Source organism: Oenanthe melanoleuca, chromosome 5 (assembly GCF_029582105.1).
Source record: "Oenanthe melanoleuca isolate GR-GAL-2019-014 chromosome 5, OMel1.0, whole genome shotgun sequence".
NCBI classification, from domain to species: Eukaryota; Metazoa; Chordata; class Aves; order Passeriformes; family Muscicapidae; genus Oenanthe; species Oenanthe melanoleuca.
Window position 1 is genome coordinate 55184933 of NC_079339.1, and position 26110 is coordinate 55211042.

The 26110-nt window shown below is 45.4% G+C and overlaps 1 protein-coding gene across 1 annotated transcript in view; it reads right to left on the reverse strand.

Annotated features, from left to right (window-relative positions):
• PRKCH (protein kinase C eta) overlaps positions 1-26110 on the reverse strand; it is a 115041-nt gene that overhangs the window by 71360 nt on the left and 17571 nt on the right. Inside the window, exon 2 of the mRNA XM_056493555.1 lies at positions 17053-17116. Coding sequence (XP_056349530.1) covers positions 17053-17116 — 64 coding nt within the window. The remainder of the gene's footprint in view (positions 1-17052; positions 17117-26110) is intronic.

The following is a 26110-nucleotide window of genomic DNA, read 5'->3' on the forward strand; positions in this document are numbered from 1 at the left end:
TTTGCTTTATATGTATTACTATATTCTAAAACCTTAAACTTTAAGATTTCTACCATTTGATATTATACACTTTTATTCAAACTACACACCCATAATCCTAGTTCTATCACTGAATTTTGGAAGCCTTCTTCACAGCCTCAGGTCAAATGCAGAGTTCTCCTGGGGGGTCAGTGCCTATCATCAGCACAGAAAATCTAAAATTCTCAGGATTCCAACAGCCAGCCATAAAGCTCAAGGGTTTTCTGCTGAGTTCTCCCAGCTATTCATGCCCAGGTCCCTTCCACAGGCACTAATGGAAACTCCCACCCCATAACATCACTGAGCATGGCTTGACCTCAGGACAGCTTGCACTTATTTTTTAAACAGATGCATGCTATAAATTAGGATTTTCCCATTTAAACACACAAAGAAAAAGGACGTGGTAAAGCTGATCCAAGTATTTAACAGAAACCTGCTTTCTTCAGTGCAGAGCTCCCAGCAGCTGGGCAGAGACTGGCACAGAAGAGCCTGCCTTTGTAGGGAAGTGCTTAAACATGTGTTTAATTCCCACTGAGGTCAACAGGACCACAGGAATTGCCAGACTGAATCAGAACACTGGTCCATCTAGTTCAGCATCCTGCCTCTTTCAGTGGGCAGCCAGAAACACACACAGCAAGATGCAGGAACTCTGCAGCTGGGAGACAATTCTCCTCTTTCCCATGCAGGAGATGTCATTTTGATCTCCAGAAGTGAGATCTGACTTGTGGAGGTTTAATAGTCCTTTCAAACATTCAACCACCATTGCACAAGTTCAATCTGCCATAGGAAACAAGCCTGAGAAGAACCTCAAGAGGTCAACCAAAAGGTATTCCAAAAGGAAGATCAAGAGACAGTTGCTTTCCTGAGCCTGAGCCTCCTGCAACTTCATGTAATTAAAAAAAAAAAAAAATCCTTATAGTATTACAGAATGTGCCCTACTTCAAATTCAAGAGAGCATCACTTTGATCCAGGTTTAGGCAAACACTTAAGTGTTTTTCCTGGATCAGGGCCAAACACCTCAACTGGCAAAGAGTTCTGTATTGGTGTTCAGCATGTAGAAGAGAACTTCTGAGGCATGGAAAGGGAAGCACAGGGCTTGGGTGGGTGGTGAGCACCTAAGTAAATCACCTAAATAAGCAATCCAGTTACCAGCTTGCTCCATGCCAGCTGCTCCACTAGGAGCCCAACAGGTGATGCCCTTTAAGGCCCCATTTAGCAGAGTTCAGAAGAATATGTTCCAAATTTAGCTCCTGCAGCTCCTGGTTTTGTTATGGCTCCTGTCAAGGACCAGCACGGGGTCATCACCTCCCTGGTGCTCTCCCATGCAGGGCAGACCACACATGGCAAGAGGAAACCAATCCTTGGCACCAGGAATAGGGGACACTTGATGACAGCCTGCAAAGCCACCCAAGGGACACTGCTGTGCATCCCTGTGGTTTGCCCAGCTCCAGACACGCTGCAGTTTAGAAACAGTTCGCAAAACCCAAAGAATTACAGGCAATTGCTTTTTCCTGTGCAACAGAGGGACTCTCCATGCTGCCTGCACTGGTGGATCACATCCAGGGCCAGCCTGAAGCCTCCTCCCTAGAGCTGTACTTGGATTCCATGCCCTGTTCTCCAGACACCAAAATCCCACAGCACAAGTTCCTTTCTGCAGACCTGCCTGTCACTAATGCACATGCCATAAATTGGGTTTTCTTCTTTACCAAAAGCTAACTCATATTTAAAACACTCCTCAAATTTCACACTTTCTCCCACTACTTGGCTGTCAGACCCTGCTAATGTTCTGCTGATACTGCTTATCCTCACCCATGCTTATGTTCAATTTACAGTATAACAAATCTGAGTGTTACTAGGAAAGCTCCAGGAAGGCCTGGATTACTTTCCACATGCCATCAACTCTTTCGGGCACTATTCTTCCCATTTCCTGGTGCTGGCTCAAGTGAAAAGGAGAGGGAGAGCCCAGCACAACCTCAGCCATACCTTGAGCCCAGGTGTAGCTGCAGGAGAGCATCCACCACATGATTTAGTGGATCTACATATACAACCACATCCCACAGACTAAATCCCTCTGTCTCAGGGCTTGGGTGCTCATGCATCCCACACACCAGACCATGGAGCTGGCAAGTTCAGCCCTCCAACAAGCTGCAAGGGATTTTGAAATGGTGAAACACATGGCTACCAAACCTCCTTCCTCCCAACCAGCAGATGGCAGTTCCTCAGCTCACACCCATCACATCTGTTCAACAGGTCCCAGTGCTACTGAGAGAGAAGCTGTGGGCAGAAATCATCCATCAACACAGCCCTGAAGCCTGCTAATGGAAAGGCTGAGAGAACTGGGATTGCTCAGCCTGGAGAAAAGGAGGCTCTGGGGTGACCTTATTGCAGCCTTTCAGTACCTGAAGGGAACCTACCAGAAATCTGAAAAGGGACTGTTTGCAAGGACATGTAGTGCTAGGACAAGGGGGAACAGATCCCAACTGAAACAGAATAGATTTAGAAGAGTTATTAAGAAGAAATTCTTCCCTCTGAGGGCGCTGAGGCCCTGGCACAGGGTGCCCAGGAAAGCTGTGGCTGCCCCATCCCTGGCCAGTGTCCCAGGCTGGATGGGGTTTGCAGCAACCTGGGATAGTGGAAGTGTCCCTGCCCATGGAAGGGCGTTGGAATGAGCTGATCTTTAAGGTCTCTTCCAACTCCAACCAATCTATGGCTCTGTGACAGGGTGGCCAATGCAGCAGCCCCTCATGCCTCTCATCTTTGGTGTCAGAGGATATAAAGCCATCAGAGACATTTTCCCAGCTCATGTTTTGCATTCTGGCCAGTTTCCTATAGGATACATATTTTCCCTCTGGACACAGAGAGTGTTTTACAAAACAAAGCCATTCTAGACCACTAAAGATACCCAGACTTTTAAAAGCCTCTAATCTCTGGTAAAGCAACAACCACCATGAATGGTTCAAATGTCCAAATACTGTTTTAAGAGCAGACAAGTAATTGCTCAGTGAAGGGAGTTTCCACATTCCTGGTTTAACTCAGACATCTGTAACTATGGGGTATTTACTGTGCCTGCCTATGTGCAAAACTTAACTACTAAGTTCAACACCAAAAAAACCTCTTCCCTTTCCTCCTCTGCACTCACACTGAACACATGTTTATGGCAGTGGAAATTATATATGCAGCAGGAGAGAAGAAATAACCCACCAAGTCATCTGAGGACATGTGCAAGCACCAGCACATCCTCACCCCCCAGCAGCCTCCACCAGCACCCCACCTGCCCCTGAGCCTACCTGATCCTGCTCTTCCTGGGCACAGATCCCTCCTTTCCCCCCAGTTTATAATTTATATTCCAGGGGGTATGTCAGGGAAATCCTTACATAAAGCAGGAGAACAAGAGGGAGAGCTGCAGGATGAAGTGGTGTGTTTGGAACTATTTGATTCCAGCAGTTAAAGCTCCTCAGGTCTCATCTATTGGGAATCAATCTCACCCTGGTGCTATTGACCACTGCTGTAACACCAGCACAGCAAAGGTCAGCCAGGTACCTCCTCACACATGACAGCTCCTAGTGTCACAGGCACCAGTGGCATTTTAATTTGAAAGAAATAAAGATATTCAATAAAGCAATGTAAAAAGCCTTAAATCAATAATGTTAGTAGGTAAAAATTTAATTAAGCCTTTTTTTTAATTAGTACCAGGAGCAGTATACACATCATCCTCCCCTAGAAGCACTGTGAGCAAGCTCCCCTTGCACTGAGTGACACACAGGCAGGGAGCAAAGACCAACCACTGATTTTACTGGAGTATAAAAACCAAGATGGGGATTAAGAGACCCCTCACCTCTTGCAAGCACCACAGCACTGAACAACAATCTCAGATCCTGCTAAATGCTCATCCAGCCCACGCCCTAACAGTGAGCAGTAGTGGGTGTTTTAGGAAAAGAATACATCAATCAGATCAAGTAAATTAATTCACTCCCCCACCCCCTCCAGCCATCAGTATGTAGGTGTTCTCTCAATATTTACCTAACACTGGGCTTCCTCACATCTACTGAATGTAAACTGAGATGTTTATTTCCTTGGCTGGAAAACATGTAAGTTATGACAAAAATCCCTTACTAAGGTTTAGCATCTTTTAAGCAGGAGTTTTATCACCATAATCCTGTGGATGGCCAAAACCATGGGAAGCCTTGCTAATTAACAACACACCACTGAAGAAGCTGACAGCCTGACCCTCAAAAAGGAAAAGGATTTAAATACCCTACTTGGCTTCCCTAATATTAGTGCTGCAAAGTGAAAGCCTAGTCTTTTTTACTGCAAAGCTTTTCTTCATTTCCCCTCAAAAGTTAAGCTGGATGCACAAATCAGCCAGGTAGAAAACAGCCACCCCCACAAAGGCCAAATTAACCACATGGGGCTTCCCTCCCAGCTGAAGTCAATTCTTCTGTTGCTTTTGCTATTCTGTGCAGGATCCAGTCTCTGCACTCTGGTTCCAATCCCAGGAGAGGATCCTTGCAAAGCAAACATGTGGCACATCAAACACAGGCTGGGACTTATGTTTGATCCAGCTGCCATTTTGCCCTCTGAAATTGGATAAAGTTTTGTGTGAAGATCAGAGAAGAGCCAGCAAGGGCTGGCAGCACAATGCTGTCTTACAGGACTTCACAGAAAAGCCAAGTTAATGGGCAGCTCATCTTTTAAGATGCCAACCTGCCAATATTGTCTGAAAGTAAGGAAGGAACAACGATGCTCAGAATCCAGAAGAAGTTTTCCTTACTCAGGAGTGTGAAACAGCACTGTCCTCAGTGTTGGAAATGCAAACATGTAATCATCCCTGCATCAAATCACACAGAACTGGAGGCAAGGCCTCTGTTTCTCATCCAAGTGCTGAAGTAGGGCAGATCTATTTTCTTGTTCTCCTGCTGGATTTAGGACACAAAATCATCTCAGCTCTCAGGGATTAACAGCATTTGAGGACTGATGGATGATGTTTCAGTGTGGCAGCACAGGACAGGACCAATGAGGTTCACACAACAACACTGGTGAGCAGTGCTCTGCTATTGCTACAAAAGCCCACCACAGGTTTATTTCTAGAATTACACAATGATGCCAAAGCTCTGGTGGTACCAGTAAGACAGAAGAGCACATTTTGTGGGGCTCAGTTTTCTTCAGCCTCTTGGACGTGGCTGTAGCAGTGCCAGGGAGAGAAGGACAGCTCTGCAGAGCTCTGACCTGGCTGCTGGGGCATCCACAGCCTCAGGAGGGGAGATGGCTGCAAAGCCAAGGGCACAGCCCAGTGCTGGGGCTCAGGGAGGAATGGCTGCCCTCTATCTGTTTGCATAACTTCTGTGAGAACATGAGAGAGCGGGAAGAAGGCAGCTGGAGAACCTCTAAAACAAGTATTTTGCTGCCTCTTCAAGTCTCCCGACCAGTTATGAACACCATGCAGGTTATTTTGCATAGAGTTTTAATCCCAATTGCCACACAGGTTTTCAGATGTGCACAGAGCAGCTTTCCCATGATTTTTCTTGGAAAAGCTTTCTTTTCCTAAGGAAAGTTGGTTTTAGATGTTTGCTTGCAGATGTTGACAGCTCTGAAGCAAGGCACCACAGTATGTTGCACAAGGCTGAAAAATGTCAATGGAAAAGCCTTTCCACTCATTTCTATAGTGAGTAACTTCACCATTCCATCTCTGCAAGTTTCTGCATTCATTTGCAAAACCTCAGGATAGATCTGTTTTCCAGAGAGAACAGGCTTGGGCAATGATGGCAAAAAACTGTCTCAGCTTGCACAGAGAGGAGACTGGGAGAAAAGGATTTTATTTAAAAATCAGAAGAGGGATTTGAGGGAGACAAGAGAAACCTGAGCACTGAACTGAGGCTGTCAGAGCCCCAGACTGGCACTGTGACCAGAATGCCACCTCGTATCTGTCCCCTACCCAGCAAGACACAGCTCCAAAAAGCAAAATAAATTAGTCTGGTTGTATCCCAGACAGGTGCTCCCCTCTGGCTGTAGCTGAACATGGTCTTCCAGCAGAATTAGAATCTAAAACTCACTCCAGCCCTACTGTTCCCTCCTCACAACAGACCCCCCTCCCTGCCATCTCAAACTCACCAGCATCCAACTGCTCCATAACCCATTCCTGTCACACTGACCTACATAAGAACAGGCAAAAAACCCCAACAAAACCCAAAACTCTTCTTAGTGCATGGCTCATTAGAGCCTTAACAATCTGATTCCCCTCCCTCCTCCCCTCACAATTACAATCATTACTATTTCCTTGTGCTTAGGCAAGCAAATTTCCATTGTAAAACCTCCTGCTACTCCTTCCCACTTACTAAACTCAAGAGAAAAAACGTTGAGATGTGATTTACTAGGGAAGAAAACCATTTTAATACATTATTCATTAAAAACAGGAAAATAAAACTAACAAAGCAACTTTGATCTTTCCCATGATTAATTCATGCACCACAAGCCCTCTGATTTAGAAGATCTCAAACCACTCTGGCTACAGAGCAGAAGCAGCAGTCACAGAGTGACAGCATTTGTAAGTCAAAGCTCCCATCACTTGTGCAAAAATCCTCCACAAAAGCAGAATTGAGAGATCCTGAACCCTCCCTGCTCCCACAGCCTGGGGGCTCCCCTGTGTCAGAGCCACCAGCAGCTCACATGTGGGTGGTTATATCACAACATGCTTTTGGGAGGCCCTGCCCACACTGGGAACCACCAGATCCAAGTCAAACCTATTTTTAACCAAGTGCAGTTTAAAGCTATTTTTAAAGTGGATGCTCTGGGGACATCCCCTTTTTGGGGCACTGGGGCAGATTCAGAAGTTGGCTGCTTTTATTGAAACAAGAGTGTCCACACAATGTCTGACAATCAACTAAATCTCCTTAAAACTTACACCTTTGTGTCCAGCCAGTGCAATTTGCTAGAGACACAGGTATAACATCAGCCTCAAAAGAAGGAGGAGAATGCTCTTTATGGGTGTCTTAGTTTGATTTAGGTTTGTTAATTTTAATATACTCAAAATTTTTTGAGATAGGATTTAGGAGCAAAAATAAGGCAAGTTTAAAACTTAAAATGGTATAAAGAAGAAATTTATTAATAATACAGAGAAAATAAGAAATTTGGAATAAGATTTCCAGATCACTTTTTTGTTTTTTTCCTTAAACAGCCTCTGTGTGTGTCTCTGTACTCTTCAAATAACTTTAAATGCAAAACCAGCACAATGGGGCACAAAAACAAAGCACACAAAGAAAGCAGGATGAACAAAAACCCAGTTGAGATGGGAATATCAAGCAGCTTGTGTCCAGAAGCTCTGCAGCATCTCCACAAATAAGTAACCATGTTCCCTAACACAGCAGCCATCCCTATGATGAAATCTCAAGTTTTCCTCACCAAGGGCACTGCACCTGTCCACTAAAAAGCAAACTGCATCCCAAAGCACAACTGGAATCTAGTCAGGAACAAAGTACCTGGGAAAGCTAATTCAACAGGTCAAGTTAAACATTCCCCTTTCCCTGAGAGGCCTCAGCTTTTCTCCTGGAGGTGCACTGGCCTTGGGCTCACTGGGCAGGATGATCAACACCTGAATCACCACCTGCAACACCTGCATTCTCCTGGTGCACTGCTCACCCCACAGCTGAGGAGCCCAAGTGGTCTGGCAGCCAACTCAGCTCTGATCACACAGCTGACCCAGGAGCTTTGGAGATTTCCATGTGGCAGCTTGCCAACGAGTCCTCTAATTTCAACAGCCTTAAAAAGCAGGTTGTTTACCATGTGGCTCTCCCACGCAGGTTCCCACACACCATGGGCTGAGTAAGACACTGCCGCAGCAAAGCATCTGTCAAGAAAAATAAATTCAGCCTCTTGCATTCCCAGCTTACTGGGAAGAGCTCTGCCAAGCAGCAGCATCTCTTCTCATCAACACATCCCCACCTTGGCAATGCAGCAAGGAAATACCCAGTGCTCAGGGATCACACAATCCACCCTGAAACTTCTGCAGATGGCAGGGACCGTGAGTGCTCAGCCCCTCCCAGTGCCAGGGGATTAGTGGGATTTCCCAGAGGGATTTCCCAAGGGCTGCAGGCCAGCAGTAGCACCTTCAGGAAACACAGTTGTCCCCAGCAGATTCCCAGCAGCCAACACAGCCAGACCTGATTCTCTCCCCCTTTCCCATCTCCTCCCAAACGTGGTTTTCACCCTGCAATACATATTTCTCACTTCTGAAATATGTCTCTGGGATTTCAAAAGCAGATGTCCCGAATCCAAACAAATACAGCTTTAAAAATGCTGGCTGCCACATGGAGAGGGTGTTGCTTGCCTCAGCTCAGGATCATAGAATCATAATGGTTGGACAAGACCTCCAAGATCATCAAGTCTGACCTTTGACTGAACATCACATTGTCAACAAAACCACAGCACTGAGTGCCACAGTGTCCAGTGTTTCTTGAACACTTCCAGGGATGGGGACTCACCATCAGACTGCTTGGGCAGTCTGGGGTCAGCAGCTCCCTCAAATTACACCCCCAATTTAATTCTCCCAGAGGGGTGGCCCTTGCCAGCAGGTGCAAGAACAGCAGCAGTAAATACAAATCCTCCTCCCCACGGGCTCTCCCATCTCACCCCTCTCAATTAACAAACAAGCAGAGGTGGGTGAGCAGGAAAAAAGTCACTTTCTCCAGCAGCTTGTAAGAGAAACCTAAAACCTGTGCTTCATCTTTTTTTCCCCAGTCCTTCAATGGGGAAGGAACACTTAAAGAGGGAATTTGTTTAGGCTCAAATGACAGGAGATGAAAGCCAGCCCGTGGTTTGATGGTCACAAACAGCCCTCACACAGGTTTAAGCACTTCTCCCCACAGAGACCCTGCCTTCCCATACAGCCATTTCCCAGCCACATCATGGGACAGGGGATTTCTCTGCCATGGCCTTTGTGTGCAACTTGTCATCGTCCCTTTTGGATGTAACTGGACCCTTCCCTTGAAGGGATTGTTTTTCCCACTTTGCCTCCCACTCACAAGTGATATACAGAACAGAGTCATGCAAGTAAAAACAGGTATAGGACTAGACTGAGGCCATCACTCAGTAAGGATGCCTCACTCAGCACCTAAGAGCTCTGAGCTGGGCAGGCTGGACAAGAAACATTTTTCTGCCTTTATCTTTGCTGACTTGCAAGTGTGACCTGCAAGTTTGTACAGTGAACATACAGGAAGGACACATTTTAGACTCAAAAATCCAGCATTGCCTGACTTTGAGAGTTTGATTTTCTAGTGATATCCTTCAAATGAAAAGGTTTCTGGCTTTAAGGCAGTTTCCTACATCTTATAAACATAGAAGATTATTATTGGAAGCAAGTTCATCTGCTGGAACTGCAGCAGTCTCCTTGGTCCTGGCTCAGCAGCAAGGCTGTGGTTTTGAGCACACAGCCCCAGGGAGAGAGGAGAGCACTAACAGGGGGACACACACTGCCCAGGAAAGCACTCTGCTTTGCTGTGTGGATCAGTGCTGCTGACAGACACCCAGGCTCAAAAGTCTGGCAGCTAGACGGCAGAAAAGAGCTGAGATTCTGGGATTAAACACAGTTCCAGACTCTAGCAAGAAACTGGCTTTGATGGTCACAGCTGCAGCCTTTCCCTGTCCCCTGCAGCTCCTCTACAATCCCTCTGTCCATATTCTCCTCTTCCCATCTCCTTTAACCTTTTGGGTTTCTTTAAACTGCTTCTTCCTGGCTACTCCTGCCCATATCCATCCATCACCACTCCCCAGACCAGCCTCCTACTTCCTTCTATCTCTCCTTGTATTCCTTATCTCTGTCCTTCTTCCAGACCCTTGTGGCTCTATTTATTCTCCAATTAGCTGTTCCCCTTGTCTCAGTAGATGGGGCAAGGGAGCAGGACACCAGCTCAGCCAGACCTCCTGCCCTCCTCCCTCCTCTGCACCCTGCCAGGGCTCCCCCTCTTCCTCACTGCAGCACCCAGGGTAGGGCTCAGCTCACTCAGGGAGAATTCTGGCCCAAAATCCAACCACAGCCCTGCTCCAATTTCCCAGTCCAGACAGCTGGTGCAGACCTGGCATCATTCAAGGCAGCCCCAGGGAAACCCAAGAGCATCCTTTTCAGACAGACAGATTTACCCTCAATTATAAAACTGCCTCATTCCCTCCTGTACAACCACCGGCAGTGCCAGGAGGAGCAGCCACTGAGGTGGCTCAGTGCAGGTGGTGTCCACAGCACCCCAAGCCATGCTGAGGGCATGCAGTTTATCCCACATCACAAAAGAAATTTTCCCCAAAGCCAGCAGACAGGGACAGCAGGAGCTTTCATCCCTCCCTCTCTTGCCTCTGCCAAGCTTGAGGTCACCCTGGCCAAACAACATCAGGATCTCTTTGCTCAAATCTCTATTTTGATTCAGCATTTCACTCTGGAAAACAAACAGAATCATTGCTGCTGAAGCACTCCAGGAAACAAAAACAGCTGGCACTGAAGAGCAGGAAACTCATTATTTTCTGCTGGCCCTGGTCTGGAACAACCTAAACCAGAGGTGTATAAATTGCAAGTGCATGTATTTGCCTCCTAAAACATCACTAGAAGATGAGCTCTGCTTCCTGCAGCTCCATGCCAGCTCACTAATGCTGAAGACCCTGTTCTGCCCTTGTTTATTTGGGACATGTTCCCCACCCTCCCCATGCAGCAGACTGATGCTGCTGATCCTCCCCATGTCTGTGGAGCAGAGGGAACCTTGGGTCTCCCCACGGGCACTAAGGATGCTTGAACAGCTCCCAGGTAAACTGAGGCAGTTAAACACTGCAGCACAACACAATCTTGTCACCTTCAGGGGGCAAGGACTTCTGGAAGCCAGACAGGCTGGGCTGCCAGGCACCCAGACACAAGGAAAATCCTTGACTGTAGTGGTACCACCTAAATCAGGAGCCTCATCCAGCAGCCAGAGCTGAGAGATTCAGATATTAAATGGGATACAGCATAATTTGATAGTTGGTGGAGCCAAAGTGGATGGATGGATGGATGGATGGATGGATGGATGGATGGATGGATGGATGGATGGATGGATGAAAAAATGAACAGAATGTTTTGTTGGTATTATTTTCCTGCAGTTTCTGCCACAGATTTACAGAGTGATCCTTGGCAAACCACTGAGGCTTTTGGACAGCCATTTACCTATTTCGTAAGTCAGGCACCTCACAAACCTTGGTCTAGAGAAATCCAGGCACAGCCTGAGGTGTGCTGCTGTCAGGGCACCCCCTTCATCCCAGCCCAGGGTATCATCCAGGTGCCTTCAGCACAGAGTCCAGAGAGGGATGGCCATGAAACAGCACCAGGGTACAGCAACCAGGGCTGAGGCCTCATCCCTGGATCCCAGCACTCATCTCCTACAGCTTCATGTTCCTCTCCTGCCATCCCACATTCCCCACTGCAGCACAAACACCAGTACAGCCCTGTCCTCCAAGGCCAGGGAGATTTCAGCTCCTCTGGGAATTATCATCACCTCTTCCAGGAATCATATAGCAAAGAAACCTCTGTTCCTCATTACAGCCAGAACACTGAAATCCCACTGATTGCAAGCTTGCATATTTATCTCTAGGTTTCAGAGCCCAGACAAAACACAGCCCATGAGGAAGTGAAGTTAACCCTGATATTGCTGTTTGTTGCATTTTTACAGTGCCCGGGTATCCCTGCAGTTGGCAGATCTTGGCAAGTCACAAATTACTGACAAAAACCTCTTGGCATTAGACACACTGCAATAGCTGTGGGGCTCACATGGATCACTTTCTGAGAAATAAAATGGTCTTGTGGATATGTGGCAGTTGGGGTACTGTTCTCCTCTGCATTATAGTCCCTCCATAAACACCAAGCAAATCACTTCATTTCCCAGGGTCTGCCTCCTCCTGCTACCAGGAATAAACACCTTTGTTTGTTTGCTGAAATAATTTTTCCCTGTGAAAATCCTGAATTTAACAAACTTGCCTTGTTTTGTTTTCTTTTTTTTTAATAGCAGAGAGACATATGTGAGATATCAGAGTTCCAGGGTACAAGAATACTCGGCTTCTCTCTGCAATATTTACACATGAAATGCAACATGCACATTTTGAAAGTTCCACTTTGAAATACAAATAATGAAACTCATGGAGGCTTCAGGACAAGGACAGAGATGCTCTTGCTCCCCCTGGCTTGGCTGATAAACCTCTGTTGGGGTGTGCAGAGTGTGACCTCCAGGAAACCAGTATCTGCTCAGGACTCCAAGATCAGCCTCTGGAAACCTTTTATTTTTTAACCTGGCATTTTATTTTTTAACCTGACAGCTTTCAGCAAGGCTGGGGATCCACTGATGTTCACTTGCCTGCCACACAGAGATGCACAGCATTTGTGGATTACATTCCTGGCCCCTGCAAGGGCTCAATTTTCTCAGGGCACACTCAGGGTGTATTTTCTCCCCCATGGGACTCAACACTGTCCTGACCTATCTCCATCTGAAAATGCAGAGCTGAACCAGCATGGAGTGGATCTGGAAATCCCTTGCCTACAGCAGGCAGGTGTAACAAGTGAAAAGCACTGAATAAACTGTAGACATTGGGAAAAAAAAAATACAAGAGTGGAGAAATGCACATCTCCTGCTGGTCTGTGCCACATAAGGCTTTGGGCTGGACATTAAAGACTTCCATGTCCTCAGACTGTGAACCAAAGACAGCAGAACTTTCTTTACCTTACTCTGCACTGATATGGCCTGTTTGGACCAGCAGGTTTTCTAGGTATTGTCTACTACAAACTTTAAAACTCTGCTAGAGCCACTAAACCAAAAGAGAAGAGTGGCCCAAAAAAAACCCCAGATTGAGAACAGGGCCTTTTTTAATTCCTGGTTCCTAGTTTCCAGTATTTACTCTTTTAACTATAAAAGATGGGCTGAAGCAGTCATTATTGCAGTTTACAGAGGACTGGTAAAATTCTTTTTCCTCCCTGTTGTGCAAAAACCTGATAACAGATCAGTCAATAGAAATTTTATGAGGCTGAGGAGCTACATTAGAGCACAGAGCAAGGATCTTGTTAGCACAATACCTGTGTTCCACTTGACACTTTAAGGCTGCAGATCTTTAGTGGTACCTGTCAGAGAAAACACTATTTCTTTAAAAAAAATTTGTGTTAGAAAAATATATTCTAAGAAAAATGACAGTGAAAGACCAAGAGTCTCTGTGTTTGAGGACAAACCTTTTTAATGTTCCAGCTGCAAAACAAAGCAGCATTTCCTGGTCCAGAAGCAGGTTTGGGCTTCCTGAACCTGCTTCTTAGGTTACCTGTAGGCAAGCAGGTTCAGCTTCCCCCTTGGGGGGATGGAACTAGATGATCCTAAAGGTCCCTTCCAATACAACTCTGTGATTCCTTGCTGCTGCAAACCCTACCAACATGAAATATTTAATAATAGGTGCTATATCAGCTCTACCAACTCACTTGGCTTTTCAATATTTTTGTCGTTCTATTTCTTGCCCAGGACTCAAATTTGTCATTGTCTTTACTGACAGTGAAAGAAAAGAAACAACCATTAGTTACCTCAGAATTATGAAATTAAAACTGAACTTCAAGCCAGAATTATCACTTTGAGTGACAACTTGAAAAAAAAAAAAAATTTAAAAAAAATTTGCAAAAGTTCAAGCACTAAAATAGAAACACTATTTCTAGAGGGCTTGCTCCATTCATTAATTCAGTCAAACACTTCATTTGTATTAATTTAATTAGGTTTGCTCAGGATTAAACAGAGCAAACAGAAAGAGAGGTGGCAAACTGAGGGCACACAGCACACCTTGCAGACCAAGCTGAGAGGGGACTGGGCTGCTCTGGGACTGCAGTGGTGCAAGGGGAGAGGTTCAATCCACCCAGGCACACACCTGGGACCTCTCAGTGCCCAGCCTGACCCTGCTGCAGCCAGACAGCCTGGCCAGGCACCACCATCCTCTCAGAGCCTCTCCTAAACTTCTCACAGGGTCCAGAGGCACAAACCACAGCAGTGGTTCACCCACACTCACTGCAAAGCTTTTTAGTTCAGATCAGTCATACCCTGCCCAAGAAGAGCTAATTCAGGGTTTGCTCTTTCACAGCTGAAACCAGTATTCAGTGGGAAAAAGCAATGAGCACTGGGGAGCAGGTCTGAATTCATGTCACCTGAGCAACACCCTCTGGGGCACCTCAAGAGCACTATGTGTGTAAGAGAGCAATAAAGCAGATTTTATCCCTTTAAAGAGGGCCTGCAAGAGTTGAGACCTTGTGGATTATCTCAGAGATGCTGGCACACACATGGGATAACAGCAGGACTCCCTGGGTCCTGTTAAACCTCAGCTCCTGCAGCCCCCAGGGCTGGGCAGAGCTTGGTGGGGTCCCCCACACTGCACCCTGCTCCTGTTCCAGCTCCTCAGCTGGAACCTGCCCATATCCACAGCAAAAACACCTCAGAGAAGGCACAGTCACTGTTTTCAAGAGAGCAGAGGCAAGGACACACAAACAGAGACAGAGTTATGAAATGCTAAAGACACCTTTGGCAGGGGAAGAAAATCATACTTATATCCAGAGTACAAAAAAATAAGAAAGTTTTCAAAAGGAAATGTATGACTTGAAAAAAATTTGATGACTCAGAAAAAAAATTCCTAATAAGGTGAAATAAAGAAAACCTAGAAAAGGGTAAATAAATTCATTTGAGAAGGGGCAGGAAATCAATCCCTAAGCAATGCCTGAAGTCTGGCAGGCAGAAGTCAGTCCTCACCTTCTCTAAAAACAGCCTGGACTGAAACAGCTCTTGGGTAGTGAGGGAGATGGTTGGGGAAGAGTGGGCATCCCTCCACCCCAGCTGGGTGCCAGGGCCACCAGGGATGTGTCACCCCTGGGGAGGTCAGGAGTTAAACTACTGATCCTTCCAGCTGTGGAACTCAGCTTCCACTCCAACTCAGAGTATTCTGTGATTTCTGTGAGAGGTAATCTCCTCCCAAGGTAAGCAGATTTTCATTTTAATTTTGCACTGGTTGCTTTACACAGGAAATGTCAGCTGAATGAGGGGAGTTAATATAATCAGACACAGCTTAGCACAGCAAGTATATCCAAGCAGAGAGAATAAAGAGAGGCAGGTATAATTTCTCTAGGCCTCCCTCACTTCCTCCTATTGCTCTGTTCCTTTCTTTTTCTGAAAAACTACATGTATTTTTAACACAAACAGGCAGGTCTCCCTGCCTCAAAACAGCAGGACAGAGCCACATGGGAACCTGCAAAGACCTAACCTCTCTCCAGCTGTATGGTGCCTACACTGCCCTCACATCCTGGCAGTACTCAAGTTCCCCTGGTCCCCCATCCCTGCTGCAGAACCAAACCAAGATTTTGGTTGGAAGAACTTTTGATCAAACCAAAAAAACACCACTCCTAAAGGTAAAGTCCAAGCACCACCAGGACTGCCTGTTTTGAGTAAACAAAACAGAACAAACAAAATAGGGCAGTCTCAAGTGGGCTTAAAACCCCAGTCTCAATTTTTTTGTTGGGGGTTTTTTGGGTTTGCTAATTTTTCTTCTTACCCCTCCCCCCTATTTCCTCCCTCTCTTTGCCCACTTTATCAGTTTTTACTTTACTGGAGGAAGACAGTGGTGCCTGAGACCCTGCAAATTTGGCTATTTCCATAAACAAAACAACTAGCTCAGCATAAGAAGTCATAGGGAGCAGGGGAGATGTGGCAGTGGCTGCACAGGGAACGAGTGGGAAACTGCTTTGTGAGCTTCCAAGTCATTTATTATTCTCAGACTTTCTTCCAAAAATCCCTTAAAATTTCAAATACAATTCAGAGCCTTTACATTTCCAGCAAAAGAGAGAAAAGTAGAATTAGCAATGATGTTATGAATAAGATGTCTGTGTATCAGAGGGAAATCCCTTCTGCATGAACACCTCCTTTACCCAATGACTGGGAAAAGCCAGTATCTGCAATCAGGCCTGCCTTGGATTAAGTCTTTTCTTGGAAACTCTAAATGTGACCATACATGGGAACAACCAGACAAGAAAAAAGCCCAGAGCCATCTTTGATCTTCCTGTTCTGTAAGTCCACACATCCTCAAGAACAACAGAGGAAAGAGAAGTAAATTACTTCCAACATTTCCCATTTCCCTTGGAAAGCAGTAGCTGTACAAACATCTGAGTTCTTCATTTCTCATCTCTGAGACCTTGTTGGCAACATGCTCAGCCACCAGCACAGATGTGAAACACACTCTGGATTTATGCTCATGCCCATCCCTGCTCAACCCTGCTTTAAATGGCCAAGCACGGCACTCTTGGATGTGGGTACAAACTGGGATGTAAAGCAGTAAAACCCTCCACTTCTCTTTCCATCCCTGGCTCTGTCATAGGAAATTAAAGCCAATTTCTAACATCCTTTTCATCCCTGCAAGAAGTTCCTGCAGGCCTCCCCAGCACACCTTGGCACTCTCCCTGTTATCTGGTTACAAACAAAGATTTCCTGGGTTGCTGCAGCACAGCTCACATCCACACTCATAACTGGTATCACAATAAACAACAGGGACATCAAAACCATCACACCATAAAATAGTTACCAAAAAAGTAAAAAGGCTGACTGGATGCTTTTTTGGGGCAGCTGTCACACTAAAAACTTGCAAGCTGCCTGTGAGAAGTGAAGTAGATATGAAACATTACAGAATAAAAATCATCCAGATGTTTTAAACATGCTCTGGTTTAAACATGCCCTGCTTTCTCCTCAGCTTGCCCTTCAAGAGACAGCCAGGTGAAAAGCACAGTGACAAAAACAATCTGTCTGAAGGACAATTTCAGGAAAATAAACCAGAGTGGGCAGGACCTAGGTCTGAGACCAGAGCAGAGGGCAGCTCCAGCTGCCACAACAGCCCCTTCCACATTTCCCTTCACTCCAGAAACCTCAGGCACATCTGCACATGGGTCCTGAAGCATCCAAACATCTGCACTGCTCTGGAACTGATGGCAGGGACACACACCAGAGCCTAGCTCTGAATGGGAACAAGCCAGAGTAACTCTCTTACCTTCTGTGAAGCTTCCTGTAAGAGTTATGACAACAAACACTTTGCCTTCTGGCTCCAAATCCACCTGAAAAAAAGGAAAGGAAATGTTAGAAGCTTGGGTTTTTGAGGCAGAAATTCTTCTTGGAATTCTGCCTGACTAATCCTGCCAGCATTTGGTAATATTTCAAATATTCTCATGCACACCTTAATTGAAAAATAAAATAAAATAAAAATCAAGCATCTGGTCCCCAAATTGTTCAGCATTCAGGGCTTCATAGAAAATAAGTAACTTGAATCCTCCTTTTCCTTGTAAGTGCTGAACAATCTCAACCTTGCTGGAGGAACCAGAAGTCTAAAAAAAATAAAATACAGTTAATAGTGTTCCAATTTGTGAGATAGATGAAGCAGGACTAACACTAAATTCTCAGATCAATGTGCATCTGTTTCAAGAATTATATGGATATTTCCTCTCTATTATATTTTATCTCAGTGAAATTGCTTCAGTCTCCCAAAATACCATCATCACTGAGGCAAATGCTGATTTCTTACATAAATCACCTTTTGGCCTTAAACCATAGGAAATAGAAAACTGTTAGTGCTGTTACCTAAGGACTTCTTGTCATTTAATCTAAATTAGATAGAGATAGAAATACAGAACATAATTTTAGGGATCAGAGATTCAATCCCAGTGTCAGTCAGCCTGTCCTTGAAAGAAAGCATTTATTTTTTGTTGAGCAGATTTTTCATTTTCAGATACATTTTTAATAAAGGTCTTGCTTGTGCGGTTGAGTTTTTTATTTACCAGCTAAAATCACAGCTAAGGATTCCTGATGTTTGAGTCAGGCAGTCACATAGAAATCTCAGTTAAAAAATAAAAACAAAGAAAGAAGTAACAAGGCACCCCCCTGAATTTCCCACAAATTTCAAGGTTAAAATTAGCAAAGTGCAGCTTCACACCTCGTGGGTATCAATCACCTGTGCAGAACAGGAATTTTGAAAATGGAGGTGTCTGGGGGAATGAATAAAGATTGCTCATCCAAAGCCTCCCTGCTCCTCCATCCAGCACAGGATGATGAGCTCAGGCTGCCTCCTCTTCCAGGGGTAACACAGGGAGCACCCTGTGAGCCCTCTGATTCCTCTGCAGTGCAAACACAGAAATAAACCAACACCAACCTCCCAGCAAGGGCTATGACCACCCCAACCCAGACATTTGCTCATGGTTTCCAAAAAAAAAAAAAAAAAAAAAGCTGCTGCTATGAACCAAACAGGCAATAAATAATATTAAGATACTGAAAAAGCAGGAAGGTGACCCCTAAAGAGGAGCCAAACAGCCTCAAATGGAGCTACAAGTGGAAGGAAAGCACCTGCACAGCTGTGGGGAGGAGGTGTCTGAGCTGAGCTGACACTGCAGGGTGAAGGCACAGAATGCTGACACAGCCCAGAAAAAACAGCCTTTGGGGTAAGTGAAGGGGAAGAACAGCCAGCCACGCATTTCCCTAGCCCACAAATTTATTGCAGAAGTAGAGAAATTGCTATTTAAAATGCTGGGAATTTATTGGGATGAGCAGAAGAAATATATTCAGGAAAAAGAATAAGCAAACATCTCATTCATGAGATTCCAGCTATGGTTCCAAGGTGCCACACACACACTTTTATCAGTGGGACACAAAACAGGGAAGCTACAAGCTTGGGAAAATCCTACCAAAATGCTGATTTTATGGACACTGCATTCTCCACTAAAAAAATATTTTAAAAAATTAAATCAGTCTCACAGGGAAAATTTAAAGCAAATATTTAGCCTTGACTCAATATTAATTTTTGTGCTTGTTTGCACTGCATATTACACTGATTTTAGGAAGCTATGTTTGAACAGGCCTCTGTCTCCATTAATATTGAAGACATTTCCCAAAGAGATTTCAACTCCAGCAATATCATGCATCATTTTTGCCTAAACTTCAGTTCCCTGGAATGCAGCTTTATAAAGAAACAATTCTTTCCAAAATATATAATAATATATAATCATGCAAATTGATTTATGGATACCAAGAATTCAGGTTTTATGGAAAAAATCCTTACTTACTTAGGTTTCCAAAATCATTCTTCAGTGCTTATCATTTTCCTGCCAGTCTCCATGCAGGGTATGTCAGACTCCTGCTGCCACACTGACAAAGAGGATCCTTCCTCCCTTCTTCTGTCACAATATCTCTGGTGGGATGTGGAATAAATCCTGTACTCCTTGTTCAGTCTTTAAAGCAAAGGATTGTCAGGACTCAAGCAGCTGGGCTGAGGCCAGGGAATCCAACAAAAGCATCACCCACCTTCCACACAGGGCAGAGACAAAACCTGGCCCAAAGTCCTGACACACCTTGTTCTCCATCTCTGCAAAGAGAATTCCTCTGCCCCTAGCACAGCACAGTCCTCTACCTACAGCAGTCTTACAAAACAGAAACAAACTCATTCAGAAAGCAATAGCAGGAGATTTATGAGGGTTATATAAAACAATCTCTCCCCTCCAGACTCCAAGATTAAAGACCAGTCAAATCCCCTACACCCACTGAGCAGCTGTGCTCATGTTGTACCACAGGCCAAGAGCACTCAGCCAAGAGGGCTTGAGCTACACTCAGTATCTTCTTACAGAAGATCTAAGGGGGATGAAATTAAAAATTATAGCTGAAAGGCTCCAAAAGGAGGCTGAAGCCCCAGCATGCCAGGAGCTGCTGAAACTTTGGCACACCAAGGATGATGGATGCAGAACCATGGGGAATTCTTGTCCTAGACAAGAGTTTAAACCAGTCTAAAGGGTTTCTCTAGTCTTAAATTGATAGCAACAGAACAACAGAAGATAACATACAATGAAATGAAACGAAATAATAACAGACCACAGGGAAAACTCTGCCTTTTGGACTTGCTGTGATCTCCTTTAAGGATGAATTTGTCCAGCTAAGTAGCAGCCAGCTCAGTACCTGAGGTAACTCTCAGACATGCAGAACGTGCCTGAAACAGAAAATAACACCTGACCTAAAAACAGAAAGGAAAATGTCTGACCACAGACCTGAGCTGGCCTGAGAAACATCAGCAGCTGCCTGACAGGACGTGCTTCCCACCATCACAGGGACACCCAGAGCCACGGCCACAGCAGCAGAGTGTGCTGGCAGCAGCTGCTGCCTGAGAGCTGCTCGCTCTGATGCTGAGCTGGGTGTGAACAGAAGCACTGCTCAGGCACTGGGGGTGACCTCAGGCAGCCCTGCAAGCACAGCCCCCCGTGCTCCTGCCCTGCTGCACACGCTCAGCAGCACATTCCCACCCTCAGCATCACCTTCCCACCCTCAGCATCACCTTCCCACCCTCAGCATCACCTTCCCACCCCTCAGCATCACCTTCCCACCCCTCAGCATCACCTTCCCACCCCTCAGCATCACCTTCCCACCCCTCAGCATCACCTTCCCACCCCTCAGCATCACCTTCCCACCCCTCAGCATCACCTTCCCACCCCTCAGCATCACCTTCCCACCCCTCAGCATCACCTTCCCACCCTCAGCATCACCTTCCCACCCTCAGCATCACCTTCCTACCCCTCAGCATCACCTTCCCACCCTCACCCGTGCAGTGCAGCCACAGCTGCAGCACACGCTTGGGAAACTCTCCCAACCCAGCAACTGCAGCCAGAGCTGGGCATGCAGGAATTGCCCAGACAGACCCACAGATCAGGAGAATGGTACCCCACTCTGTCCCCAAAAGGAGGAACTCCTGCTACAAGCCCTCCTTCAATCTTTCAGTCACCAAAGCACTTCCACCAGCAGCACCTTTCACAGACAGAGGGTTCCTCATCCTGTTCTGTCACTGTGCAAGACCTGAGCGCTTCCAAAGGAAGCAGCTGCCAAAGGACTGGCCCTGCAGCCATGGAAGGGATAACCCCAGCTGGGCTGGCAGCCCAGGAGCACAGGGCTGGCCCAGCCCCAGCGATGGCAGCACCTCCAGCAGCAGCGAGCGCCCTCGGGCCCGGCCTCCCCACAGCGCGTGGGTGGAACCAGCACCACACAGACGCCAAGGTTTGCTCCTCACTTCTTTGCTGTTTTTTCATTTCCCAGCATTGACATTAAAGGCAAAACCCCTACATTTTTACAGAGAAACAGGATGTCACAGTATTAATCTTGACTGAGCTAAAGTCCAAAGTAGACCATGAAATCGGTTCAGGCCAACAATGCAGCTGATATTCCTTCTTAAAGAATGCAGAAGAGGCTCAGAGAAACTCAACAGCCTGAAGGCAGTACAGATGATGCTCAGGGGGAACTCCTACACCATAATATTAAGAGATAAGTGATACAAGAATGTAACCATCCATATGTATTTGAGACAATCATCAAAGACTAATGTGCACGGAGAAAAGTTTTCTAATGCCAAGATCTATCTGGCATGGGATAACTATTTTAGGGAATCACAGGCTTATGCCTGGAAGGTTTAGTATTAAAGCCAAAGGAAAGTCCTGTTCTATTGGGAGCAAAGGAGAAGCAAGAAATTCTATGCATGCTGTGAGGTGCAGTGATCACAGAATAAATCAAATTAAACTGGTGGCATGCAGCATTGTATCACCAGCAGGTAGACCTGTAAACAATCATCACCCTCCCCTCTCTCCAGCACTTTCATCCTCAGCCTGGTCCCCCAGGGAAGAACCAGGAGGAAAAACAGACTTTCTGGCTGGTTTAGAGGTAACTCAGCCAAGTTTTAGCTCACTGAGAGGAAAGTGAGCTTATCAGTGCAGTAAATCCTTTAGTCACCCTCAAGGAAATGAAGGCAGCACGTTTGTCCACAGCACAAGGGGTGGGAAAGATCAACTGCTGGAGCTCAGCTGTGTCTGTGAGAAGAGCACAGATTGTGGCCCTGAGCTAAGCACACACTTTGACTTCTGCTGAGCTTCACAGCCATAGCAGGGAAAACAAGGCAGGAGGATTTTGTAGGCGGACGCAGGTAGGGATGAGGAGCTCAGCTTCATTCCACTTGCACTGCAGCAAGCCTTTGCCAGGGCAGTGTGCTGGGAGCTCCACTCCTAACCCAAAGCACTCACATGTGCCCCATGCCTGAACTTGCTGGGATCCTGCTGTTCCCTGGGAGTTCAAAGGGAGCTGCTCCCCACAAGGAGGGGCCCCAAGGAAGGCACCTCGCACACCTTCCCCAGGAAAAGCTCTGCTGACATCCTTCCCAACAGGGCAGCTGTTATTCACTCCCTTCTCTGCATTCCAAAAAATAAGCTAGTTCAGGAGTGGAGCAGATGCTGTAGACCAAAACAGGGCTCCTTAATCACATGCCTTCACACACATAATAAAAACTGGCTGCGCGTGATTCACCAATGGAAGAGGTTTGGAAAACAAATTCAGAAGGAGGGTAATCTCTCAGGCAACATATCAACACCCAGCTGAAGCATCCACTGAACTTGAAGAGCAGGTAGAGTGAGTTGGTCTCTGAGAGAGCCTGGCCTGCCCCTGGGAAAGGATGGGAAGAGGCAGGTCCAAAGGGAGCCTGCCTGCAAGTCGCTCACCCTCCAAAACCAAGATGAGGTAGATAAGGTGAGCCTCCAGGATGAAAAGACATCTTCAGCACTGCACCTGGCAAGAGCATTAAATCTCACAAACACAAGTTTACACGATTTTTTCCCCCCTCCCTCCCATCCCCACAACAGATAATCCAATCTGGGAAGTCTGATCTGAGGCACATCAGAATCAGTGGGAATATTTTTATTGTGTTTGGATCAGACACAAAAGGTGACTGTGTTTACCCTGGAGCCTAGAACATCCTTTCTCCCATTGCTGCCCCGTCCTTCCTTCCCCACAGGCACAACCCATGAGCATCCCAGAAATTACAGCCTTTTTCTGAGGCAAGTCAGTGCTGACAGGGCTTCAAAAACAGAACAGGCCAGACACTTGCAGTGAGTAAAGCAAATATAAAAGCCACCTAGGGACTTCATTAGCTTAATTAAACAAGTAGCTATATCTTTTGACTTCCTACATAATTTTTAATTTTAATTAACAGAAGTGCATATGTAATCAGTCATTTGTAGAGGCAATTCCCAAGGCTCTGTTCAGTCAAAAGAGCTGAAAGTCTGGGTTAGGCTAAAGCTGCTCTTTCACATGCCTCTAGTTATTTCTTGTCATCTTTCTTGTTCAAGCTGTTACCACATCATGCTTGTGGAATGTCAGATCTTTCTGTATTTTAATAAGATAGCACCTCCTTGGACAGGTCAAATGGCAATTTTCTCAGCCAAATACACAGTCTCTGGATTAATCAGTCCCTGTTATACTTTTTGAGGCTGACAGACACCTGTCTATCAAGTCAGACACCTTTGAAAATCCTCAGGGCTGTCTAGTACAAAGGGGATTTTGCATTTCCAGACCAACACATTAAAGTGCTTTTCCTACTAATGCACAGCATGCACTTTTTAAGATTCAAATGAGGGTGTCTTTAAAAAATAAAAAATAAAAAAATAAAAAAAGCAAACACACACACAACAGGGGCACCAGGTATCTTCTTATTCCTGCAAAGGCTGGCAAGTGCTCAGGACAGTAATTCCCACATGGACAGCACAGGGAAAAGGTCCAATCCCACCTGCAGTACCCTGACTGCTGAGCCCTCTCAGCTCACCTGAAAAAAGTTTAACACTCTCCAGCTCAACTCACACATGGGTGGAAAGTCAGTCTCTCTCAAAACTCCTATAACCAGTTATTCCAGCTATTACTGTAATATTGTCATTCTAATTTTTTGTTTCAGGACAGCTGCTTAAAATATTACTTTTGTTTTCGTTCAAGCTGCCTAATTATAAGCTGTGCACCAGCTATGAACAAGCATGCATAACTAATGACTCTTAGCCAATCCTGAACTCTTTAATCAATTTTAGTCTGGTTTCATCCAAGGGATTACCCACCTCTACAGGAGATTTGCTGAGGTAGGAAAAAGATTTATTTATCCTGTGAAAATTCCTGCCAAGAAAATCTGCTGGAAGAGCTACAAATATAATACAGATTTTAAAAAGGAGACTTCAAATCTTAAAAAAAAAAAAAAAAAAACCTTTAAAAAGTAGGAGCTAGAGCCTGCTCTTACAGTGTTATAGCAACTTACATTGCTTTTGAGAAATACCTCTAAAGCAATGAATGATTTACAAGTAATGGTTGCATGAAGATGCTTTTTAGTGTATTTGAAAAAAAAAATAATGCTATAAAGTTAAAAAAAGAGAAACACAGACACAACTGGTTAAGGGACTATTATGTTTTTGTTCTCCTTATATTTTCAAAGAAAAACAACTCTCCAGAGGGATTTTTTACGTTTTTTCCCAATTTATGTGGCAGGGGGAAGAGGATTCAATTGCCTGTTTATAAATCCCATGGTGCTGAAGTTTCTTGAAGACAAGGCACTGATCCCATCAGTACCATCAGGGTAAGAACCCACTCCTTCATAAATTTAAGTGAAATTCCAAACAAAATGGGGGGGACCTGGGAGAGTCTAAGAATGCAATGCACACATTGGAGTTTGCAACAGAGGAGAGCTTTCATCCACAACCATCACTGTATTTTCCTTCCAACTCCTACAGCTAGTTTTGTTAAAGGGATGGGAAGGGAAGGAAAATCACAGATTACTTTAATTTCCCAAAGGCAAATACTGACATCAATGCAGGACCACTAAATTAAAGGATGGAAAACGCAGGGCTTCATTTTCAGCAGTCTGAACACTTGATTACAGCAAATACAGCCATGCTCTCCTTCAGTAGCTGCTATCAGGCTATCAGCTTTGCATATGCAAGCCATGGAAATCTGCCTGCAGACACCTGTGTGCACAACTGCAGGTAAAAGAGGCTGAAAGTGGGACAGGGTCTCTGCTCTTGAGGGGACTTCAAAGCATTGACCAATAATCAAACAACAAAAAATATTCTATTTTCATGCAATTAACAGTGACAGCATATCAATAAACCTCAACAACCAGTTACCACCAGCAAAACAAAAATCTTTCAATAGATCAAGAGCTGGAGTTGCAAAGGGATGATCCTGACAACTCACATTTTAGCTCTATCACAGAACACACAATACAGGAATCACCCTTCTCTAGCTCCAAGATCTGGAGATTATCAACAAGCATCTTTTCTGTCTCCTACACTAATACAACATAACTTGGCAGAAAAACCCAGGAAACTGTGCCACTTTTTCCTGTTTAAAGAAATAAATTCGTTGACTTGGTGCCAAGTAGGCAAGCTGGTGGCACTTCCCACATGGAAACATTCCAAGGGCCACCACAACAAGGTGCTGAGCAAAGCTTCCTCAAAGTAAAGCAATGACACAGCTCAGCTCAGAACTGAGGCAATGTCCCCAGCAAGGAAAGTGCAGTGAAAAAGCAAATCCAGGTATCCCAGTGCACACCACAGACCTGGGTTTGGCCCAGAGAGGAACAGAACAGGCACCAGGCAGAAATACAGGAGAAACAAAAGGATTGGGCAGAGAAGCAACAACAGTTTTCTCAGTCCTGAGAAGTCTTCCAAGGCACAGCATTCACCTTCAGCTTTAATTAACCTCCCTAACAAATCTAGGCAGACTTTATGAATCATTTATGACTTTACATTAAGCAGCACAGTCTGCACATGGTCTGAGGTTCTGTGTCCAGGGCACTCTTGTTGGTTGCCCAGGGACCATCACAGCACATCACCATGCACAGCTACAGCAGGACAGCACTTGGGGGAATCCAGTGGGTTGTACAGCATCAGGCAGAGCCCCAGTACCTGTTCATGGATCCAACACAAGGGGCAGGGACCCCTAAGCCAGCTGCATCACTATGCAAAGACCCCTCTGCAGCATCTCCCCAGAACTTTGCTCACTCACCTACTTGTGCTCCTCTCCACTATTCAGTGCTGGGAAATATTTTCTTGTTATTCATAGGCTTTATTGCATAATCCTAAACTTCTGAGAAATTATTCTCATTTGAGTCTCCATTAGGTGTGTCACTATTTTTAAAATATCTTCCTACTACATGTAATTCATTTGGTGTACTGCTGCTTTTCCATTTTTGTCCAATAGTTCTTTCTTCTTTCTAAAACCAGGCCACAGCA